Below are 17282 nucleotides of genomic sequence, written 5' to 3'. Positions count from 1 at the left end.
ACTTAATGGTACAATGTTTGCTATATGGGAATGGGTTACCTGAGACCCAATCCCTACCACTATCCACTCTGTCTAGGTAACAAACATGCATTTGCACCCTCTGAATCTAAGATTTACAAAAAAGGTTAATGTGAGTGTAGGCTGCACTACTGCAAGTGATGGGAGATAATTAAACTACTTCAAGAGGATTACAGTAAGTTTGTGGCACCATATTTGAAGGGTGACATCATCAAATTAGAGGGAAGCTCCAGATTTTGAGAGGTTATAGCAAATGGGTTATATGGCTGGAGAAACTGGGTCTCTGAAGTCTTACAGTAACCCTGTAAGGCATTATCTTTGCTTTACACAGAAAGGAAACTGAGACTTGGAGAGAATAGATTATTTATTAAAATATAACTTGAGGCTGTGTGTGGGGGCTCATGCCTGTAATCCCAGTACTTTTGGCGAGAGGATTGCCTGAGCCCAGGAGTTTGAGACCAACCTGGGCAACATGGCAAGACCTCGTGTCTGCAATAAAAAAAAAATTGAACAGATGTGGTGCACTCCTGTAGTCCTAGGTACTTGGAAGGCTGAGGCAGAAGGGTCTCCTGAGCCCCGCAGGTCAAGGCTGTGGTAGCTGTGATTGTGCCACTGCACTCTAGTCTGGGTGATAGAGGGAGATTCCAACTCAAAAAATAAAACAAAAATAAAATATAACTAAAATGTGTTTGGTTCAGGACTCACATCTCATGATTCTTAATCTGGTATTCTTTTTGCTTCAAAATACTAGATTTTAATTTCATTTTTAAAAAGCCTGGCCTTGTTAGCATATATATATATGGAGAGAGAGAGAGAGAGAGAGAGAGAGAGACAGAGACAGAGATAGAGACAGACAGAGAGATAATGAGAACATTCAGGGTGGAAAGATCAATATGAGAAAATAGTTTGGTTATCAGAATTACAAGTTTATCAATATTACAGAAATGTATTGTCTTTTACATTTTTTTTCCTTTTTTCAAGGTTTTTGACTCCAGTGAAGAATCTGGGTATCTTGTTCTCACCATAGTTATATCAGGTCATTTCTTCATTTCCCAAGGACAGACACTACTGGTAGGTTTAATGCATAATAGTTTAATATGCAGATATATTTTTTATCTTCTCAGCTTTACATGAATTTTTGTATTCTCAGGTATCTTTAGTGTCACTGAAATTCATCAAGATCAATAAATTAAGCATTTATCAAAGGTGCTATACAGAAATGGGAAAATACAGAAACATACTGAATATTGCCTGCCCTAAAGAGGTTTAGGATTTTGTTGGGAGTCAAAGCGGATCAAAGGATTAAGATTAACCAGTATGATAAAGGATTCTTAATTGGGGAGATTGAGTTGAAGACAAGGCTAGATTTATGGAGATGAGGGTGGAAGGTTTTCCAGGTAGGGAACACAGCATATGCAGAGGGATAGATGTGAGGAATTGTAAAGAAAAGCATGCTGGTATTAATTAATAGTACCTGCCATAAAACTCTGATTTTTATAAAGATCATGTGTTCTTTGTTCTAAATATACATGTACATTTTAGGAAATTTTGGACTGAAGAAATATGTAAAGGAGAAAATATGAACCACTTTGCTTGAAAGTTTAGATTTTATTTTGCATATGGAAACAAAATAAATGAAGAAACGAGTCAGTTTATTAACTTCCAGTCAAAGAAATTGTATCAGAAAGGAATTATAACAAAAGGTTACTATATAATTTTGCTGTGAATAATGTCTATATTCGCATAAATTCATACAACAAATGTTTACTGAATATATGGGTGTAACTTATTTAATAAATATTTATTGAGTAGTATATGCTAGGCATTTTTGGGGGATGCTAGGAATATAGCAGTGAATGGCAAAGACGAAAATTCCTGTCATCATGGAATATCATCATTCTAGTAGGGAGAAACAGCAGTAAACAAATAAGTAGGCCAAGTTCATTTAAGCGACATTAACTTTCAGTGAACCCTTGCATGTTCATTTGTAATATAATGCTAGGATCCATCCCACGTGTGTAGTATTTGTCTCCCCAAATAAATGAAATGTAGCCTCTTCGTTGAACGTGAGACAACCCTCAGAGTCATCTTTGTGTTCCCTGCGACCTTTAAAACTGCAGCATGAATTGCACTGTTTTGCTTTATCTGCCAGGCAGGACCTCCATCAGTTGCCAGAGGTCAGGTTTCTTTAGCTGCCAGTGAGTACTTCAGCTGGCCAGCTGAGAGATGCTGAGTGCATGGTTAGATCACCCTGTCAACATCATGGGTCTTTGCTGAATGATGACAGTAATACAGTTTGGCTTCCTCAGACATAGGGGCCACCCCATACCTAGTCTCTGCTCCATCTCTTTGCACCAGTGGTAAATACTGTTAACAAATTGGTAGAATCTCCTTTGTATCATACATGCAATGATGTTTGCACTGCAGTGACAAAACCAAGTTTGTCAAGTCCCAAGATATCCTCTGCTGAGAAATATAAGGGTAACTCTACAATTTGGTGTACGTTGCAAGTCAGGCGCCTCATGATGACATTTCAGTCAAGGGAGGACCACACATTCGATGGTGGTCCTGTTCAATTGTAGTGGAGGTGAAAAATTCCTATTGCTTGGTGATATAAGAAAGGAAGAAAGAAAGAAAGAAGGAAGGAAGGAAGGAGGGAAGGAAGGAAGGAAGAAATGTGTGCATTTGTGTCTTCATTTTTAATGAAAAACTTTAAAAAGTAAAAAAATAAAAACTTGTTGAAATACAAAGAATATCTTGTATATATTTTAAGCTATTATTACAAGACAGTCAAAAAGTTTTTAAAAAAATTTAAACATTTATGAAGTAGCAATGTTATTGTAAGCTAAGGTTGATTTAGTATTGAAGAAAGAGAAATACTTTTAATAAATGTCGTGTAGCCTGAGTGTCCAGTGTTGATAAAGTTTGCTGTACTGAACAGAAATGTCCTAGGCCTTCACGTTCACGTACCGCTCACTCACCAAGAGCAACTTCCACTCCTGCAAGCTCTGTTCATAAGTGCACTATACAAGCATACCATTTTTTATCTTAAAAAAAAAATTTTAGAGTACAGGTCTCACTCTCTTGCCCAGGCTGGAGGGCAGTAGCATGATGATAGCTCACTGCAGCCTCTTGGGCTTATGTGATCCTCCCACCTCAGCCTCCTGAGTAGCCAGGACTGCAGGAGCCTGCTACCACATCTGGTTAATCTTTAAAAAATTTTAGAGACAGGATCATGCTATGTTTCTCAAGCTGATCTTGAACTCTTGAGTCAGCCTCCCGAGTTGCTGGGATTACAGGCATGAACCACTATGCTTGACTGCATTTTTGATCTTTTATACCACATTGGTACTGTGCCTTTTTTATGTTTAGGTATATTTAGATATACAAATACTTAATCATTGTGCCACAGTTGCCTACAGTTTTCAGTACAGTAACATGCTGTTTAGGCTTGTAGCCCAGGAGCGATAGGCTGCACCATCTAGACTAGGTGGTAGGAGACTCAGCCATCTAGGCTGGTATGAGTGCACGCTAGGACATTACGCTGCTATTACAAAACAGTCAAAAAGTTTTTAAAAAAATTTAAACATTTATGAAGTAAAAATGTTTCCATAAGCTAAAGTTAATTTATTATTAAAGAGAAATATTTTTTATAAATGTTGTGTAGCCTAAGTGATGAAATTGCCTAATGGCAGTTCCTTAGAACATGTCCCCATTGTTAAGCGATGCATTGCTGTGATATATAAAACTTTAGATATTGAGTAATATTTTTTAATTTCTTAAAATATTTTTCAAAAAGCACTTTTATTGAGATACATATAATTACATAGAATAGAATTCACTAATTTTAAGAGTTCAATTTGACGTGTTTTGATAAATGTGTGTGGTTCTGTAACCATCACCACAACAATGATACAGAACATTTCAGTCAACCCAGAATGTTTCCCTGTGACCCTTCGCAGTCAGTCCCCTCTCCTCCTCTTAGCACCCAGCAATCACTGATCTGCTTTCTGACACCATAGTTTTCCCCTTTTCCTTCCTTCCTTCCTTCCTTCCTTCCTTCCTTCCTTCCTTCCTTCCTTCCTTCCTTCCTTCCTTCCTTCCTTCCTTCCCCCCCCTTGTATCGAGGGCTGACTTTCAATAGATTGCTAGAGAGGGAACTGCTGTGCTATGTAGGAAACCCCAACCCAGAAGCAGGTCATCTACAAATGGTTAAGGCCAGGTTCCCCATGAACATGCGGTGCATGATGGGTGAGGGGATGCCTACCCAGTGTCCCAGGACCAGGGACTCCCCGCACCTGACCCCAGTTCTGACGCTAGGCGTGGGATGCCCCGCCACCAGGACAGGGCAGTTTTCCCCTTTTTCAATTGACAGATAAAATTGTATTTACTTACTGTGTATGGAATATTGTTTTGAAGTGGATGTACATTGTGGAATGACTAAATCTAGCTAATTAACATGTGCCCTACCTCATGGTTTTGCCTTTTCTAAAGTTCATGTAATGGAATTGTGTTCATGTAATTCTTTGTTTCTGGCTTCTTCCATTTAGCCTAATGATTTTCAGATTCATTCATGTTGTTGCATATTATCAGTAGTTCATTTCTTTTCATAACTGAACACTATTCCATTGCCTGAATAAAACTAACTTGCTTATCCCATTTAACTTTTGATAGATATTTGAGTTGTTTCCATGTTTTGGCTATTGTGAATAACCCTGCTAAACATTTGTATACAAGCCTTTGTGTAGGCACGTTTTCGATTTTCTTTAATGCCCAACAAAGGAACTGCTGAGTCATTTGGTGTGTCTGTGTTTAACTTATACGAAACTGCAAAACTGTTTTTCAAAGTTGCATTCGCCTAAGCAATGCATGAGGGTTCCAGATATTCCACATCCTCACCAACACTTGGTGTTGTCAGTCTTTTTAATTTTAACTATCCTGGTGAGTATGTAGTGGTATCTATGGTGGTTTTACTTTGCATTTGTTGAATAGCTAGTGATGTTGTGCATCTTTTTTATGTGTTTATTTGCCATTTATACAAGGGAGACCTAGAAAAAAAATGGAATTATTTTTTGGAGGGTAGGCCTCTTGTAGTTCAGGCCTCCCCTGCTAGGTAAGTGTTCTAGGAATCCATTGGTATCAGTAGACCAGCTAGTGTTGTTGTAAGAGGCTGCATTCGGCTTCAGTGAATTTTTCTGGAGAATTTTTTCAACGCATTTGCCCATTTCATGATGGGTGATTTACGAGCGCATGTGCCCACACCCTGTTGAGTGTTCAGCAGTTTTTAATGAAAAGTGGAATGACCCTCATTCCCCATCCTCCCTATTCACCTTATCTTACCCCAAGTGACTTTTTTTTTGTTTCCTGGATGAAAAAAGTTCTCAAAGGGAAATGTTTTGCCAATGTGGAAGAGGTGAAACAAAAAAATGGCAGAAGCACTAAAAGGCATCTAAATGAATGAATTCATAAAATGTCCTGATCAGTGGAAAAAGCATCTCAATAGCTGTATTGCATCAAACAGAGGGGACTTTGAAGGCGACTGAAGTTTGAGCATGTAAGAATAAATACACAATTTTTTATAAATAAATTCTGGGTTTTTGTGATTCCCCCTCATGTCTCATTGATGAATGTCTGTTCATGCCTTTTAACTATTTTTAATTGCCTTATTCTGTTTAGATTATAAGAGGTTTTCTTCTGGTTATAGTTCTTTTATCAGAAGTATATTCTGTAAATATTTCTCTCAGTTTGTGGCTTATATTTTCATTTCTTAGTGTCTTTTGAAGAGCAGAAGTTTAAAATTTTGAAGTGCATTTTTTTTCCTTATAGTTCTTCCTTTTTGGATACTACTTAGGAAATTTTTACCTACCCCCAAATTGCAAAGATTTTAAAAAGTATTTTCTTCTAGAAGTTTTATAGTTTTAGCTCTTACACTTAGGCCTATGGTCCATTCTCCATAATTAAAGCAATGTGGTATTGATTAAAAATCACTATATTATGGACTATAATAATGGATCTTAGGGAATTTGCTTCTGGAACCACTGAATTAATTTTTAATATATGATGAAAGTTAAGAGTTTTGGTTTTTCTTTTTGCATTTAGATATCAATTGTCTTAGCACCATTTATTGAAAACACTAGCTTTTCCTCATTGAATTACCTTTGCACCTTTGTTGAAAATCAGTTTGCTAAGTATGTGTTGGTCTGTTACCAGACTCCTGTTCTGTTCTTTTGACTGATATGTCTATACTTACTCCAATAACACACTTCCACTTTGTTGTAATTTTTGAAATCAGGTAGTATAATTTCTTCAACTATGTACTTTTTCAAAGTTATTTTGGCTATTCTAGGTCAATTGCCTTTCCATATAACTTTTAGAATGATCTGTCCCACAAAAAAAGCTTGCTGGGGTTTGGCTGGGACTGCTTTGAGTCTATAAATCAATTTGGGGAGAATTGACTTCTTGCTGTTGCATCTTCCAACCCTTGAGCACATTTTCACTCTCCATTTATTTGTATCTTCTTTAACTTCCCTCATCATTGTAGTTTTCACAATATGGGTCTTACACACAGTTTGCTAAATTTATCCACAAGTATTTCATGTATTTTATGTTATTGTAAGTAGGATTTAAAATTTTAATATCTAATAGTTTGTTGCTAGTGCATGGAAACACAATTGATGCTTAAATATTGACCTTGTATTTGAGATCTTGCTGAACTCATACATTAGTTCCATAGCATTTTTGTAGATTCCTTAGGATTTTTTACATAGGTGACCTGTTATCTGCAAATCAGGACGGTTTTACAGACTTCCTTCCAACTGACATACTCTCCCCTCCCCTCTCCCCTCTTTCCCCAAATCACGCTGGCTAGGATGTCCTTTACAATGTTCAATAGCAATGGTGAGAGATGAGATCCTTGCCTTGATCCCGAACATGGGGTAAAGCATCTAGAATTTTCCCCATTAAATATCATGTTCATTGTAGATGTTTTTGCGGATACAGTTTGTGAGACTGAAGAAGTTCCTTTTTATTTGTAGTTTGCTGAGAGTTTTTTTCCTTTGAGCTTCTGATTATTTATTTTTAAATAAAAATTGTATATATATTTAAGGTGTCCAACATGATGGTATACATTGTAAAATGACTTTTGTAGTCCAGCTAATTAACATACTATCATTTTGTGTCTGTGTAGTGAGAACACTTAGGATTTAATCTTTTAGCAAATTTCAAGTATACAATAGTGTTATTAACTATAGCTACCATGCTGTACCTTAGATCTGTGGACTTTCTTTATCCTACATAACTGAAGCTTTGTACCCTTTTACCAATATCTCCCCCATTTCTCCCACACCCCCCTGTCCTGCCCCTGGTAACCACCATTTGGTTCTCTGCTTCTATGAATTTGATTCTTTCGGATTCTACATTGTAAGGGAGATTACGCAACATCTTTCATTTTGTGCCTGACTTATTTAACTTAGCCTAATGTGCCCCAGATTTATCCATGTTGTTGAAAATGGCAGAATTCTGTATTTTTAAAGGCTAAATTGTATGCCATTGTGTGTGTGTTTTGTGTGTATGTGAGTGTGTCACAATTTCTTTATCCATTTATCCTACTATGGATACTTAGGCTGTTTCTACATCTTGGTTATTGTGAATAATGCCGCAGTGAATGTGGAGTACAGATATCTATTCAAGATACTAGTTTTATATCCTTTGGATATCTACCCAGTAATGGGATTGCTGGATCATACGGTAGTTCTATTTTACATCTTTTGAGGAACCTCCATACTGTTTTCCATAATGGCTGTTCCAATTTCTGTCCCCACCATTAGTGTGCAACCGTTCTCCTTTCTCCATGTCGTTGCCCACACTTGTTATCTTTCGTCTCTTGTAGCAACCATCCTAAGATGTATGAGGTGATATCTCTCGAGGGATTGAGTTGCATTTCCCTGGTTAGTAATGTTGAGCACTTTTTCATACACCTGTTGGCAATTTTTATGTCATCTTTGGAAAAGTGTCTATTTAGTCCTTTGTCAATTTTTAATTTTTGCTATTTAGTTACTTGAATTCCTCACATGTATCAGATATTAACCTCTCATCAAAAGGCATTCTGTACACTGCCTTTTCATTGTGTTGATTACTCCCTTAGCTATCATTTGCTGAGTGTTTAATCATGGACAGGAGTTGAATTTTGTTGAATGCTTTCCTTCATCTATAGAGATGGTTTCTATTTCTTAGTTCTATTAACATAATAAAATTTAAGAATATTCAGTTCTTACCAAGTCAAATATTGTAGAAATATTTGATTATAAAAATTACGTACGTGTATAAGTATGCTAAAATAAGACTACATATTTAAAATATATTTTGCCCCCTAAATTAAACAACAACTTTCATCAGTTCATACAGTTTATTCACTTTTTAGGTCCCACAGAAGCCAACATATAGATGAGAGAACACATTTGGATTATAACATATTTCAGCTGTAATTTCATGTTGGCATTATATATACACACCCTATCCCTACAGACTAATCTGGATCGTGATGTATTTTTAGAACTTTTCTCATAAAAGGTAAGGACAAGATGGCCATGGAAAGTTTTAGCCACTTCTCTCTTAGTGCAAGAATTCAATTGCTGGCATGAATTAAAATGTGCTATATTTATACTCTCAAAGTTTTGTGGAAACTGCAAAACCCTCCAAAAGATAGTCATTTCTTTCAGGGAAACTGCTGGTTATGGCCCAGTAACAGCTTCTTGCATGTAACATGTTTAAGTAGAAATCAAAACAAGTCAGCAAGGCTTTGGACTTTCTACTTGGTCCTGGGAGGCTATTTAAATTTAATTTTCCTTAAACTTCATAGGTCTCTGATTGCCATTCCCAGTGAGGTACATGAGAACTTAATGCTTCAGATTAAACCACATACATGTTGTCTAGTAATACCATAGTTTTCCATTTTTCTTGCTTACTTAGCATCTGCATTCAACTGGGGATGTCATTGTCAGAGGGCTCCATGCGGCTGTTCTATTGTCATTAATGTGGAAGGATTGGTATAACAAGAAGTCTGAGATACCTTACCCCCATTCTTGATCTACCTTGGACTTGGTTTCAACTGGCTTTCTCCTTCCAGTCTTGACATTTTGGCCTTTAAATAGCTTTGTTCTAATTGTGGTAAATGAACATAACATAAAATTTATCATCTTAACCTTTTCAAGTGTACGTGTCAATGACATTAATTACATTCACATCACGACAGTCCATCTGCAGAACTCTTCATCTTGCAAAACTAAAACTCTATACCCATTAAATAACTTCCCATTCCTCCCCTCCTCAGCCCTTGGCAACCACCATTCACTCTCTGTCTCTCTGAATTTGACTAGTCTTGGTACCTCATACACCTGTAATCATACAGTATTTGTCTTTTTCTGACTGATTTGTTTCACTTAGCATATTGTCTTCAAGGTTTCATCCCTGTTGTAGCATGTGTCATAGCTTCCTTCCTTTTTAGGCTGAATAATATTCCACTGCATGTATATATCACATTTTGTTTACTGATTTGTCTGCCATGGACACTGGAATTGATTCCACTTTTCACCTGTTGTGAACGATAATACTATGAACATGGGTGTACTATCTCTTTGAAACCCTGTTTTCAAAACGTCTTTTGGCTATGTACCTATAAGTAGAACTGCTGAATTGTATGGTAATGCTATGCTTAATTCTTTGAGGAATGTTTGCCACAGGGGCTGTACCCCACCAGCAATGCGCAAAAGGTTCCAGTTTCTCCATGTCCTCGCCAGTGCTTGTTATTTTCTGGATTTTTTAAAAAAAAATAGTATCCATCTTAACAAGTGTGAGGTGGTATCTCATTGTGGTTTTTATTTGCATTTCTCCAATTATGAGCAAGGTTGGGATTTTTTGTGGGGTTTTTGGCCATTTGTAATTCTTCTTTGGAGAAACGTCTATTCACTTTTCTTTATTTTTAAAACAGTCTTACAGAATGTATCGGTTTCCCTTGAGTGCCTCTGGTCTGACTTTGGAGGGGCTCTTTGGATTCCTCTGGTTTTGCTTTTTAGCTGCTGCTGCAACTTTTAAAGCTTTTTTCTTTTTTGCTTCTTCAGCTTTTGAGCCTTCTGGCCACCCAAATGCCCAGAGCCTTCCTGGTCGGGATGCAGCAATGCCTCTGCTGCCTGCCCAGCCCTCCTTGGCTGCTGCTCTCCTGGAGCACCTGACTACTGTCGGGAGGTGCATTCACCCGCCAGCGGCTGCCATCTTTTCTTATGTCGCAAACCCTTTTGTAAGAAGGTGGAATTAATAACTCCCCTGGAGATATTTTTCCAAATTTAAATCTGTATAATTGTAAATCTCTAAAGAGCCGCCTTTTATCAGCATCTTTTTTCTCAACCCCAGAGTTGCAGAAGCCAGCATTTCAAGTCAAGTTTCTAAATATATCCAAATAGGGGAAATTATTTCCCAGGACTTCAGCCTCTATTTCCAGCCACTCCTCTTTATCTCAGTTGGTTCTGATCCAACGTGAGTGTCTTCACTTAAATAAAATTATGCCTGAAACATAGAAGTTAAATGGCCTTGAGACAATTTTAATTCTCTTTGTTTGGGAAACATGGGTCATCCTGGCAATGATGGAGTTCATAGATTTTTGCTTTGTTTTAGTTTCCTTTTTATTTTTCACATTCAGCCCAAATATTTGTGCAAAAGGAATTGTCTTTCTCTTTACCAGTGAAAATGTTATATTCCTATTTAAGTGGACTCTGGAGCCTTCAAATGCTAATTTTAACCTGGGTAGTTAAAAAAAAAAAAAGTCCAAATCGTCTCAACTTCAGAATTTTTTGAAAGGAAAGATGTGGCACAAAACTTTGTGACAATTATTTGAGGTTCAAGGGGGTCCATGTGTGGGGCTGATGCATGGTGTATCACGTGCTGGTGAGGCTTGGGCTCCTGTTGAGCCCACCCCTGGGTGGGGAGCACGGTACCCGATGGGTGGTTTTTCACATCTTATCTCCCTGCCCTCCTTCCATCCCCGCTTTAGGAGACCCCAGTGCCTGTTTTGCCCTTTCTTATGCCTGGGTATGCCTAGTATTTAGCTCCCACTTATGAGTGAGAACATGCAGTATTCAGTTTTCTGCTTCTGTTTTAATTCATTTAGAATAATGGTCTCCAGTTGCCTCCACATTGCTGCAGATAATGTGCTTTTGTTCTTTTTCATGTCCGCTTTTGTTCTTTTTCATGTCCGCGTAGTATTTCATGTGAATGTGTACCACATTTTATTTATCCAGTCCACTGTTGATGGGCACCTAGGGTGTTTCCATGTTTTTGCTATTGTGAATAGTGTTGTGATAAACATACAAGTATCTTTTTGGTAGAATGATTCATGTTTCTTTGGGCATATATCCAGTAATGAGATTGCTGGGTCTATTGGTAAATCTGTTTTTAGTTATTTTGAGAAATCTCCAAACTACTGTCCATAGGGGTTAAAATAGCTTACATCCATACCAACAGTGTATATAAGTGTTCCCTTTTCTCTCCAGCCTTGCTAATATCTGTTGTTTTTTGACTGTTTAATAATAGTCAGCTGGATGCAATGGCTCATGCCTGTAATCCCAGCACTTTGGGAAGCCAAGACAAGAGGATTGTTTGAGCCCAGGAGTTCGAGACCAGCCTGGGTAATATAGCAAGAACTCAACTCTACAAACAAATTTAAAAATTAGCTGGGTGTAGTGGGGTGTCCCTGTAGTCCCAGATACTCAGGAGGCTGAGGAGGAAGGATCACTTGAGGCCTGGAGACTGGGGCTGTGGCGAGCCAAGATGGTGCCATTGCTCACAAGCCTGTGTGTCAGAGTGAGACCCCCAACTCTAAAAATAATAATAATAACAACAGAATGAGACCCTGACTCAAAAAATAATAGTAACAATGATAAAGGTCAATCTGACTGGTAAGATGGTATTTTATTGTGGTTTTCATTTGTGTTTCTCTGGCTAGTGATATTTAGCATTTTTCGTATGTTTGTTGTCTGCTAGCGCAAACTTTTAAGATCAAGTTATTCACAAAGTTAAACTCTTTAAATTAGAACCAGCCTTTTCTGTGTCGTGGAAGACAAAGCTCTTCATAGCTTTATCACCTTCTCCCACATTTGAAACTGCTGGCATTAATTTAAATTCACTTTTGAATGCTTTGTTATCTCACCTAAGAGAGAGCTGGGTTGGCAAGAGTTAAAGCATTTTACTGCTCTACGTCTATGCTGCCCTACATCGAAATAAACTTCAACTCTTATGCAATACTTGATTGCAAAGCTGCTGACTCCTCAACTGAGAAGCACATGGAGGCCCCCATCAGGCCTCCCTCATCTTCCTGGCTTTTCAACTCCCTTTGGGAATCTGCGGTGTGGAAAAACCAGTGAATTATGCCTTAGGCTACCTTGACTCTCCTTTTTAAACTTTCCCATTGGGCTCAACTTGTCAGGGAAGGGGTTCTTAGTCCATTTGTGCTGCTATAAAAATACCAGAGACTGGGTAATCTGTAAGCAATAGAAATTGATTTTCTACAGTTCTAGAGGCTGGGAAGTCCAAGATCAAGGCACAAGTAGAATTGTCTGAGTGTCTTTACTTCCAAAATGGTGCCTCATTGCTGCATCCTCCATAGGTGAGGAATGCTATGTCCTTACATAGTAGAAGAGCAGAAGACAATTAATCTACTTCCAGAAGCCCTTTTGTAAGGGTCCTAATCCCAGCTCATATGGGCTTTTGTTACAGCCTGACCAGGTTCTTATTCTTACTACCCAGTAAAACCAAGACTGATGCAACTGTTACAGTAGAGAAAGAGTTTAATATTGCAAAGCAGCTGAGTGAGGAGGGCAGGAGATATTTCTCAAATCTGCCTTCCCAAGAATTCAGAGACTAGGGTTTTTCAAGGGAATTTGGCATGCAGGGGGCTAGGAACTGCTGAATGACTGGGGAATTGAACCATGGTTGAGACTGTCTTTCTGTGCCAAATCAGTTTCTCGATGGAGTTCACAGGTCACTAGTCCAACTGGCATCAGAAGGTTTACCAAAAGGCAGAATCTGAAAAACATCTCAAACTTCAGTCTTAGGTTTATTTTATCCATAGGAGCAGTTGGGAAAATTGGGGAAGTTACACATCTGGTGAACACTGGAGGCTGGAGAGGGAATTCCTAGTGATGAAAGCCATTTTGGAAGTAGAGACACACTCTTTTAATCTTTACATGGCCAGGCTGAGAATATCAATCTCTCTCTCTCTCTCTCTCTCTCTCTCTCTTCTTCTGTCTCTCTGTCTCTCATTGGGGTCTTTCATTTGGATCTCACTCTGTCACCCAGGCTGGAGTGCAGTGGCATGATTATGGTGACCTCCTGAACCCAGGCTATTCTTCCACCTCAGGTTCCCAAGTAGCTGGGACTACAGGCATGCACCACCATGTCCAACTACATTTTTTTTTAAAGACTAGCTGTCTCTATGTTGCCTAGGTTGGTTTCAAACTCATCAGCTGAAGCAGTCCTCTTGCCTTCACCTCCCAAACTGCTGGGGTTACAGATGTGAGCCCCCACACCTGCCAATGCTTTCCTTTTGATTATAACTTTCATCTTTTTTTTTTTTTTTTTTTTGAGTTGGAGTCTCACTCTGTCGCCCAGACTGGAGTGCAGTGGCCGCTCCCGGCCACCACGGCCTCAACCTGCTGGGCTCTGGCAATCTTTCCACCTCAGCCTTCCTTCCGAGTAGCAGAACTACAGGCGCGTGCTACCACGCCCGGCTAGTTTTCGATTTATTGTAGAGATGAGGTCTCCCTAAGTTGCCCGGGCAGGTCTCGAACCCACGGGCTCAGGCAATCCACTTACCTCAGCCTCCCAAAGGCACAGGATTACAGGCTGAGCCACTGAGTCCGGCATAACTTTCATCTTTAACTCATTTATCTCTTCTTGCATTTTATTATAAGCAGTTAACAGAATGTATGCAACACCAAGAGCATTTTTCTCAGAGATTTCTTCTGGCTAATATTCTAGTTCATTGCTCTTCAGTTCTGCCTTCAAAAAGTAGTAGGGCAGAAATGCAATTCAGCCAAGTTCTTTGTCATTTTATAAGAAGAATGACCTTTCCTCTAGTTTCCAATAAGATGATATTATTTTCATCCAAGTCTTCATCCAAATGGTCTTTACGGCCCACATATGGTAGAAACAACATTCTATTCACAACCACTTAATCTCAATGACTGAGGCTTTCTCTGTAACTCTCCTCTTCTTCTGAATCACCAGAATCACCCTTAAAGCTCTGTTTACAGTAGTGTAGCATTTTTCTAGCATTCACTTCAAAATTGTTCCAGCCTCTACCCATGACCCAGTCCTAAGGCACCTTCCACATTTTCAGGTATTTGTTATAGCAACACCCAACTCTTGATACCAATTTCTGTTTTAGTTCATTTGTGCTGCTATAACAAAATACCACAGACTGAATAATTTATAAACAATAGAAATTTGTTTCTTACAGCTCTGGAAACTAGAAGATCCAGGTCAGGACACCAACAGGACTTGTGTCTGGTTAAGATTCTTCTCTGCTTCTGAGATGGCACCTTGTTGCTTTATCCTTTGGAGAGGAAGAATGCTGTGTCTTCATAGAAATAGCAGAAGAGAGTGGTCCCACTTTCTCAAACCATTTTATAAGGGCTCTAATCCCAGCTTATAACTAAATCACCTCTTAAAGGTCCCACCTCGTAATTCTGTTACTTTAGCAACTGAGTTTCAACATATGGATTTTGTGGGACACATTCAGACTAGGAATAGTGTGTGAACTCCACTCTTAAATAGCTACTCCAGAAAAAACTCTCTCAGCTCATCTGATCTTGCTGATGTCTACCCAAGCTTCCTCAGGCAGCAGTTCTCTTATTTGCCTTCCCAATATTCCTTCCACACTCTAACAGTGGTAGTGGTGTGTCTGTGTACATCTCACTTCTAATGCCAACTGTAGCACTTCAGGTGGTAGGAGAAAGTGCACTCAAACACTGGAGTATTTAAGTTTCCTGCGTAGTTGATAAAGGAAGTAGAGTCTAATTAGGAGTGAGGTGACTGTCCATGACTGGAATGTGTGTGGTGAATTTCAGCATAGATTTTACTAACCCCATTTTTTGATGACACTGGTTTTTGCCATGCTCCAGAAAAACTCACTTTTTGCTAGGTCGTAGCCATTATAGACTTGGGACTTAACATCTCCATTACAAAAGAATTTGCACTAACAGTCCACTTCTGGTTAAGGGAATGTTTGCAAGCATTGGATTCACATCTGCATCTTTTTCAAAGATGGAAAGCTGCCAGTGCTCAGATTTCATGAAAATCTTTTTTCAACATGCTTTTCAGCATTCTGGAAACCTGCGTGTTCTTCACATTTTCTGTTGAGATGCTGGGGTTTTGTTGCTGGTATTATTGGCATTATTTCTATAGAGTAAGAATATTAAATCTTCGAATATGTGTTGAGATATTTTTTCATTTGTCATTGACTTTTCTTAAATTGAGTTTTATTGAAGTACAACTTATATATAATGTACTCATTGAGTTCACTGATTTTCAGTGAATGAATACAACGGTATAAACCATCAAAATTGTGATATGAAAATTTCTTCCATGCCCCCCCCCAAAAAAAAAATTCCCTCATACACACCCAGCTTCATCTTCAGATAGCTACTTTCTGTCTGTCTGCTCTGTTTTCTGGCACTACAGATTATTTTTGCCTTTGCCAGAAATTGATATAAATGGAATTATATATGTGCTCTTTTGTGTCTGGCTTCTTTAAGTCAACATGATGTTTTGAGACTTGTCCACATTGTTGCGTGAATCATGTTCTTTTTTATTAGTATTTCATTTTATGGATGTTCAATTTGTTCATTCACTAACCTGTGGATGGATATTTTGGTTATTTCTATTTTGGGTCAGTTATGAATAAACTTACTGTGACTATTTATATATGTGTATATTATGTGTTGCCTTAATTTCTTCTGGGTAATGCCTAAGAGTAGAATTGCTGGTTGACACAAGTAAGTGAAAAACTTTACAAGAAACTTCTGTGCTGTTTTTGAAAGTGATTGTATGATTTTGCTTTCCCACCACCTTTGACAGCTCAAGTTGATCTGCATTCTTGCTAACAGTGATATTGTCAGTTTTTGTAATTTTAGTCATTCTAGTGTCTGTGTAGTGGTATGTCATCATCATTTACTTCTTGTTTTCTGGATGACTCTTGAAACATTTAAGAAATATTCTTATTGTCCATGTAAAGAAACAACATTTTCAGTATCCCAGAACCTCTCTCATGTTTCCTTCAAGTGACTACTATACACCTCTCTCCCCAAAGGCTAACAACCATTCTGACTTCTAATAGCATAGATTAGTTTTCCCTGTTTTTGTACTTAATATAAAATGAATAATACAGGATTCTTCTATGTCTGACTTCTTTCTCTCATTATTATATTTTGAGGACTTGCCCAAATTGTGTGCAGTTTCAGATTTTTCATTCTCATTTTTTGAATTTATCACAGTTTACTTCTCCATTGTATTGTTGATGGGTGTTGGGTAATTTCCAGTTTTTAACTATCAGTTTGTACTTCTGTGAACACTTCAGTCTGTGTCTTTTGGTGAACTCTTATATGTGTTTTTGTTGGGCATGTAACTAGGAGTGGAGTTGACGAGTTATAGGACAGTGCTCCTCACAGTTAAATGCATATATGAATTACCTCAGCTCTTAGTGAAACATTGATTGTGAGTCAGCAGGTTTGGTATAATCTGAGGTTTTACATTTCTAGCAAACTCCTGGTGATGCTGATGCTAGTGATTCACGAACACACTTTGAGGGTCAAAGTCATAGAGTATGCCTGTGTTAGCTTTGGTAAATACTGCCAAAGAGTTTTCCCAAGTTATTATGCCCAATTCACACTCTTATTTATTTTTTTGTGAGAGAAATATTTTATTTTTTATTATCATTTTTAACTTTTAATTTATTTTAAAGATGTGGGGTACAATTCAGGGTTAGGCATACAAATGTTCATTATGCAGGTAGCAGGTACCTTTGTTGATGAGGTGTGCCCCCCTCTTCCCCAGGCAGACTCCCACTGCTGCCAATCTTGCTTCCCTGCCCCCCTCCCGGCAGTTTCCCACTACTGCCAGTCCTTTTCTTATAGTATTATGATGATTGTTCAAGGTCTGCTTATGAGTGAGAACATGAAATTCACACTCTTATAAGCAATGTTTTCTACATTTTTGAC

The 17282-nt window shown here is 38.2% G+C and overlaps 1 protein-coding gene across 1 annotated transcript in view; it reads left to right on the top strand.

Annotated features, from left to right (window-relative positions):
• Positions 1–17282, top strand: part of REC114 (REC114 meiotic recombination protein) — a 94991-nt gene that overhangs the window by 24826 nt on the left and 52883 nt on the right. The window contains exon 2 of the mRNA XM_021707631.1: positions 1000–1089. Coding sequence (XP_021563306.1) covers positions 1000–1089 — 90 coding nt within the window. The remainder of the gene's footprint in view (positions 1–999; positions 1090–17282) is intronic.

The sequence above is a fragment of the Carlito syrichta genome, unplaced genomic scaffold (assembly GCF_000164805.1).
Source record: "Carlito syrichta isolate Samal-C Ts95f unplaced genomic scaffold, Tarsius_syrichta-2.0.1 Scaffold122049, whole genome shotgun sequence".
Classification (NCBI taxonomy): domain Eukaryota; kingdom Metazoa; phylum Chordata; class Mammalia; order Primates; family Tarsiidae; genus Carlito; species Carlito syrichta.
This window is presented reverse-complemented; position numbering and strand designations above follow the sequence as displayed.